This window comes from Sciurus carolinensis, chromosome 13, assembly GCF_902686445.1.
Source record: "Sciurus carolinensis chromosome 13, mSciCar1.2, whole genome shotgun sequence".
Classification (NCBI taxonomy): Eukaryota; Metazoa; Chordata; class Mammalia; order Rodentia; family Sciuridae; genus Sciurus; species Sciurus carolinensis.
The window spans coordinates 81,390,313-81,397,979 of record NC_062225.1 but is presented as its reverse complement, the minus strand read 5'-3'; the positions used below and the strand labels follow the sequence as shown (position 1 = coordinate 81,397,979).

The 7,667-nt window shown below is 36.1% G+C and overlaps 1 protein-coding gene across 3 annotated transcripts in view; it reads right to left on the bottom strand.

Moving 5' to 3' along the window:
* Positions 1–3,007: 3,007 nt before the first annotated feature.
* Smc6 (structural maintenance of chromosomes 6) overlaps positions 3,008–7,667 on the bottom strand; it is a 69,207-nt gene continuing 64,547 nt past the window's right edge. For all 3 annotated transcript variants that reach the window (XM_047522073.1, XM_047522071.1, XM_047522072.1), the window contains 2 exons: positions 4,730–4,827; positions 3,008–3,534 (listed from right to left, as the gene is read on the bottom strand). In XM_047522073.1, coding sequence (XP_047378029.1) covers positions 3,426–3,534; positions 4,730–4,827 — 207 coding nt within the window. In that variant the 3' untranslated portion in view covers positions 3,008–3,425. The remainder of the gene's footprint in view (positions 3,535–4,729; positions 4,828–7,667) is intronic.

Sequence of the window (7,667 nt, the reverse complement as noted above, 5' to 3'; positions counted from 1 at the left end):
TCAAGTGGGCCTATGTTCTCCTGGGTCTAGCTTAACATCCTTGCCAGTGTCCAGAGTCATTCCCCTGCTAATTTAATTGTTTAACCTCCTGCTGCTGTTGCAAAAATATAATGCCCCAAGATTGTTTTGTAGACTCAACTCTCTGCACTTAGCAGTGCCAAGTTTCTATATTTCCTGTTTATTTGTTGAATAACTCAACTGTTTTTAAAAGGGCAACACATTGCTTTATGGCTTCATTTTTCCCATTACTCATTCATTAAGGATCACAATCTCTGGATAAACTACTTTTTTTTTTCTTTGATACTGGGAATTGAACCCAAGAGTGCCTAACCACTGAGCTACATCCCCAGTACTTTAAAAAAAAAAAATATATATATATATATATATATAATTTAGAAACAGAGTCTTGCTGAATGCTTAGGGCTTTGCTAAGTTGCTGAGGCCAGCATTGAACTTGTGATCCTCCTGCCTCAGCCTCCCAAGACTCTAGGACCTGACAGGCATGTGCCACCACACCCACCAAACTATCTTCTTAAAGAGGTCAGACACTTATTTCTTCTAGTCAGAAACCACGTCACAAGCACAGGTTTAAACATATATCTTCCGAACAGATGACAGCAAAGGATGTACAGGAGTCTAGCAAGAAAAGGATAGTCAATTATAGCTTCTAAGTAAAATCTCTGTTGCCTAAGCTCCCCTGCATGTTTACTTTGGTTCCAGTCCATGATCACCTGGCCTTTTTTTTGGGGCCTGTGGTGAGGCAGCATATTATGGTGGGAGCAAATGCCAGAGGTTTATTTATTTACCTCATGGTGGCCGAGAAGCAAAAGCGAGAAACAGCCAGAGTCCCCCATATCCCTTTCAAAGGCATGCCTCCAGTGACCTAACTTCCTTTTCCCAGATGTTCTACCACATCCCATAGTGCCACAGGTTGGGGACTGAACCAAATTTAAATGTAACACATGGGCTTTGGGGGTACATTTCAGATCCAAATAACAGCATCTATGTTGTGTGTCAGGTCATAAATTTAACCAGAATGTCATTGCCTCCGGACATCATAAAAACTTAATCTTTCTTCCTACAGGTAATTTTCACTCAGGAGAACTTTTTAATCATACATTTTGGATCATTTGGTTTTCATCACAGCAATATTTCTGATTCAATTCATAAATCCCAGTCAATAGTTCCTTACATAAATTTAAGCATCTTGCTCTCCACATATAAAGGACCAGGCATTACAAAGACATGCAATCCTCCCCTTCTCAGTAACTATGCTATTTACATCTTGGCTCACTACGACTTATCACATTTGTCAGTTTGAGAATGATCTTAGTCATTGTCAGTGCAAAGATTTGAGAAGGTAGGACTGAAGATGAAGGAAGTCTTTCTTCCTTGTTTCCTGGGACTTCACTCTAGGAGTTGAAGATCAACTGTATGATGCATTTAAGTGACTATTAATAAAGAGACTCAAGCTGGACAATTAATATACTACCTTTCCCAACTCACAAAGTCATGAGCTTAATATGTATAATTTTGTTTTATTTTTAGAAGTTACATGTATTTTAAAAGAACAATTTCTTTTTATTCTTTTACTCTAATATTACTACTACTTGGAACATAGATGAAAATATTTTCACTTAATGATGGTTGAAACCAAAATTCTGTGAGACCAAAGCAATGAATGATCTTCAGTTCAACAGGAGACATTCAGATACCTGAGTATTGTATTTCCCATTCTGTATTTAGAAGCATAATATTCAAAACTGTCAGAAAAATTCAGTCACTGAGATTCCTTAGGTGATAAAAGTTAATGCATTTGGTAAATTCTACTCCATTTATTTGAAAAAGCACATGTATGTTAAAATAGTTTTGATGCAAATGAGTTATAAATGTAACTTAAAAATCAGTTTTTATATGGTCAGTGAATGTTTAAAACACTCAGCACACATTTTCCTCTTTCTATAAATTCGTAAATCAGAAAACACAAATTTTTGGATTTTTCATTTGGCAGCTTATCTCACTTTAAATCAGAATTAGACTCCTCCATCACCAAAACCAAAATCCAGTTTTTAATAACTATAGAAATGTTACTGCTCTTAAAATACTGCTTTTCTTAAAATATTTCCTTTTCAGTTTTATAAATACACATTCTAATATTTATTGCTAGTAATATAAGGAATGCTTCTTTTTGATATTCAGTGTGTTTTTTTAATAGTTTAGCACTAATTCTAGTATCAAACAGAGAAAATAAGGGCAACAGTTTTATTCATGTTTTCTTAAAAAAGTCATAAATAACTTTTTTTTATAATACACTATGTTTGATCATTCTAAGAAGCACACTTTTTAACATTTCTGAAAATTGGGATGTCTTATTGTTGTCGACAGCTTAGCATCAAAGGTGTTCTGGCTCATGCGGCTACTAACTGCTCTCCTGCTCCACAGCGGCCACCCCTGTCAGTTTCCCCAGCTCTTCTCCCAGCCCAGTCTGCACAGACCCTCTGTCCTGTATCATCTCAGCTGAATCTGAAGCTGGGAGCCCCTGGACTGCAAACCGAGGGCTTTTAAACCAGACCAGCAAGCATCAGGACAGGGTAGAACACTGCATCATTGCCCAGCTGACACTGGTTACAGATTCTTATATAGGGCACAGGTAAAGATATGAGGAGAATGTCAGAGTTGGCAGTGCTTCAGTGCTTCATAAGCATCTTATAAACAGGCACATCTTACATTTGATGATATACAATAATAAGAAGCCATAACCCTAACCTACAGTTGCACCCCTGGGGTTAAAAACTGGCTGTAGGCAGGGATTTTGCCCAACGTACTTCTGTTCCTGTGGCGGTCCCTCACAACCAATAAATTTTATTTAAAAAGTAGGTCTATGTAAACCAGTTTTCCTCCATTGCCCACACTTGCACCACTTCTGCCATGTGAAATTCCTTCCTTCACCTACTCCTGATAATTTAATGGTAGAATGTAATATTCTGGAAAAGCAAAACTAAATATAATCAGATACTCAAATTTTTATTTTAATTCTTACAAAATACTATAGAAATAAACCCAAACTAAACAGATATGTACATATGCATATATATAAAATTTTACTTCTGAAAAACAATCTACAAAATTAGATGGTAAAAAAACAAAACCAAAAAACAAACAAAAGGAACTCAAAACAAACTTAAAACGATTTAAAACCAGTACAATGAATGTGATTTTCTCAAAGGAAAGTAACAGTAATTTTCGATTGCTGGTTTAATATAGCTGGTTTCCTAGGCTTACTTAAACACTTTATTATGGTCAGATAAAAGGAGATTCTTTTATTTTAGAGTATCTCCAGTCTCGTTTTATTCAAATAGTCCAGAACTTTTCCCCTCACAAACCTTTCACCATGAGGACAAGGCATATTAAATTACAAATGAACTTCAGTTGTCGTCATCTTCTTGAGTCACAGGTCGGAAAGGCAATGTAGTTTGTCCTCTTTCAGGATCAGACATTCGAAGAATTCTAATCAGTTTACTTGAAGGAAGTGAGCTAGAGGAAGCAAAATTAATTACTCAAATTTCCAAGAAAGTTTTTGTTCATTGAAAAAAAATCTAGGTGTACAGCACTTGCCTACCATGTGCAAGGTCCTGGGTTCTATTACTAGCATGTCAGGGGAAAAAAAAGCAAGCAAATTAATGCTACTTCATGAAAATATAAATCTAAATGGTTGTTATTTGCTAAGAGTGGGATAAAAAATCTAATATCAGAAGTTCTAGGAGAAATATAATTTGAAATATTTGTTTTCATTTTTAAAAATTAACTTACTACTAGATCCCATGGGTTTTCAGTATAGAGGAAAAAGAAAATAAAGGAGAATATTTTATTCATGGGTTTTCAGTATAGAGGAAAAAGAAAATAAAGGAGAATATTTTATTTTACTTATTTATTTATTTTTTAAATCTTATTTTATTTTATACCAGGGACTGAACCCAGGGATGCTTAACCACCGAGCCACGTCCTCAGTCCTTTTTTTTTTGAGATAGATCTTGGTAAGTTGCTTAGGCTGGCTTTGAACTTGTGATCAGCACCACAAGGTTGCTAGGATTACAAGCACGCACATCCTTGCCCAGCTCAATTATTTTAAAACTCTTACTCTTGTCTATCCAAGAAGGAGTCACCAGAATATTCCTGATCAAAAGTTAAAGTCCCCATACCATCACAGGGCCACTTTAGAGGCAGAATATCAGCTCTAAGTGACAATGCCTGACACACTGTAGGTACCCAACAAATGTAGAAGGAACTCAGCATAGTAGAAGGAATTCAGCATAGTAGAGTTCTTTATTCAGAAAGAATAGTATTTTTAAATCCCCAAGAAAAGAGATAAGACTAGGGAAATCATGCATTATTTCTCTGTACTACATAGAATTACTAAAATTATTTTATATTATTAGTTGGTCATAGTAACCACAAAGAAACAAATTCAAAACAGAAATACTAAGAAGTTCATAATCATATTGTAATCAGTTTGACTCAGTTATGGAATGGAGATCACACAAACAAAATTTTAAAGAGCTAGAAAAGGAGAAATCATTCTAAAATCTCCTGAAATAGTGTAGGTTTTCTTTTCATTGGTCATTTATTCATTTGCATTTAAAAGCTAAGATAAATGTAAGTTTTCAAAGAAACAGAAGATCCCCCCCCCCTTTACATATATATACACTCACATAAAGTTTTAAGAAGTTACCTCATGCTTTGAGGGGTAAGCAAGATAAATTGTCTAAAACGCTGGGAATCTGCCATCTTAAGTATCATGTCCATTGCAATTCTCCTGTTAACCATATCCTGAAGAACAAAGACAAAGATTAGGATTGGTACTATATTTTATCACATTTCTGTAAAACCAGCATTCTACTGGCTGATACAAACTCCTGCATTTACTTTGTCTATGATGCCAAGGAATTCATACATGGAAAGATAGAATCAGAAACTATTAGGGTAGAATAACTGAATAAATATATCTTCCAGGTTATTCCTATAGTCAAAATATTGGCATGTATGGGCCTGTAGCTCAAATTCAAGTAGCAATTAAAATAATAAGAAAATGTGCAAATGACACAACTAAATGCTAAGTATAAATCTAATTAGTTCAGTAATGGTTTAATCATTCAGGGTAATGATAACAAAAGTGTCTAGTTTCATATTTATCAAGTCTCTCAAATTGTCCCTCTATGATTAAGGGACAATGTTTTCAAAGGTCTATCTTTCCTCATTACCTTCTACAGCTTGTATGATTGTAAACTAATTTGAATTTACAGGTCAATTTCTTGAATCTTTAAAATAAAAGTTAAAGAGGGCATCAATGTATACAAAAGAATAATGCTTCATATAATGCTTCATTAGAGTGAGAATTTGAAACTAAATGAATAGACCCTGCTTACACTTTGAGTTAAATAACAGAGAACAAAATCAAAGTATCCCTCAACCACCTTGAAAATTCCTGAAAATTAAAATCAGAGACAAATGAATGCATATATCATCAAAGATCTTATTCAACTTTATATGTGGCAGTATGCATCATGTTGAGAACATGGGCTTTGGAACCAAATGGGCCACAATTTTGGCTATATTTTCTAAAAGAGAAAGAAACTGCTCAGAATTGAATTTGACATACAATATGGGCAATAAGACTACATAATGACATTTCAGACAAAAACACTGCATGAGAAGAATAATTATCATCTCTGACTTGTAAATTAGCTTGAAGATAATTCTTAGAAGTGTTCTGACCCATCTTTAGCAATGACATAAAAGGAAAAAACTGACAGTGAATAATTATAGAGCACTAACAAATATAAATTCTGATTTGTGAATAATTATTTACTAAGTATTTATTATGGGCTAAGCACTAGAAGACATAAACATAATTAAGACATAGTTAATAACCTCAAAAATGTTATAGTCTGCTGGGAGATTCAAACATGAAAGTAGGTGATTATAACAATGAAAAATACTATAGTACATAATATACAGTATAAAATTTATGTATCTTCATAATATAAAAATAATATGTTAAGGCAGCGTCAAGGAAATTCTTAAGACGTTCTAATCTTGCTTGAGAGGATTTGGGTGGTCATAGAAGGCATCATAAGGGTGACATTTGAGCCAAGTCTTGAAAGATAAGCAGGGCCTGACACACAGTTAAAGAAGGCCTGCTAGGCAGAGACGCCATGTTCAGAAAGTTACAAAGAGCTGAGTGCAGCTGAAGAGGTCCACAAATACTACCCCACGAAGGGTCTCAAAATTACACTACAGAATTAAGCATTTCACCCCAAATATAATAATTAACCACTGAGGGGCTTTAAATAGGTGAGATCAGATCTATTTTAGAGAATATAAGCCTGCTAAAAAGATAGAGGACACACCAATGGAGGAGCAAGGCAAAAGTCTGGGAATATGGACAAGAGGCTCTCAGCAGACAAGAGAGAGAGAGGGATGATAAGCACCAGAGTCACAGTGAGAAGGAAGAAGAGGGCAGAGACTGGCTGAAGTAAAAGGGAAGGAAGAATCATAAATAAACAGCAGGGTTCGAAGTTAGGTGACTGTGGTGGTAATGACAGTTTGCTACTAAACAAGGTAGGGAATTTAGGAAAAGCAAAAGGCTTTCAGAAGAAGACACACTCAGTCTCAAACAAACTCATTTGAGAGGCTGGTTGTTTACCAGGTGATAACCAGCGGGCACACAGATCTAGAACGTAGAGAGATGTCAGGATGAGAGGCTTCCAACTGGAAAGTGCCCATTTGCAGTTAACAGCTTTGGGGACTCTGTGTGTCTGTGTGTATGCACACACACCCAGGAGTGTGTAGGGAGTAGGAAGGAGGATACAGAGTCCTAGAAAATCAATAATAGTGTAATAAGCAAACAAAGAAAACATTTAAGAACACCAGAATTAGAGAAGGCAGCCCAGGAGAATGAGAACAGCAGAATACAGTAAAACCAGGAAGCAAGTTGTGAAGCTGGCAAGATGAGGGATGGAGGACAAGGTCTGTGGTGCCATGGACTTGAAATAGAGTAGGTGTAAGCTCATTTATGATTTTTGTTAAACAAGTTTTGCTGGAGTAGGGTAGCCTAAATCCAGACCACAGTGGACTTAGAGAAGCAGGTAAGAGAGTAATTGCTGATTTGAAAGCACCATGTGAGGACATCACATGCAGGACCTCACTTGATCCTCACTACAACCCTGTGGGGTAAGAAGCATTTTTTTTTTTTTTTTTTTTTGCAGTACTGGGGATCAAACTCAGGGCCTTGTGCTTTCGAGGCAAGCACTCTACCAGCTGAGCTATCTCCCGAGCCCGGTAAGAAGCATTTATAACCTGTTCCATTCATGAAGAAACTGAGCCCCCAAGAGCTAAATACCTGCCTCAACTCACTTAGGTAATTAGTGGTGGAGGTAGGCCTCAAATTCTAGGTTTTTAAACCTCAAAGTCAAATGCTCTTATATCCTTATATTATATACACTGCCACAGGAGAGCCAACAGCAAATAGTAAAAGAAAGAGTGATGACCCGGTGATGATTCTGTGTTAGATGTAAGAGCCTGAGCATGTTTCTGAGTTGATGGAAATAAGCTAGGGAAGAGGCTGAAGGACAGTCTATTGGCTGGACAGATAGGAGAGAAGAGGTGAA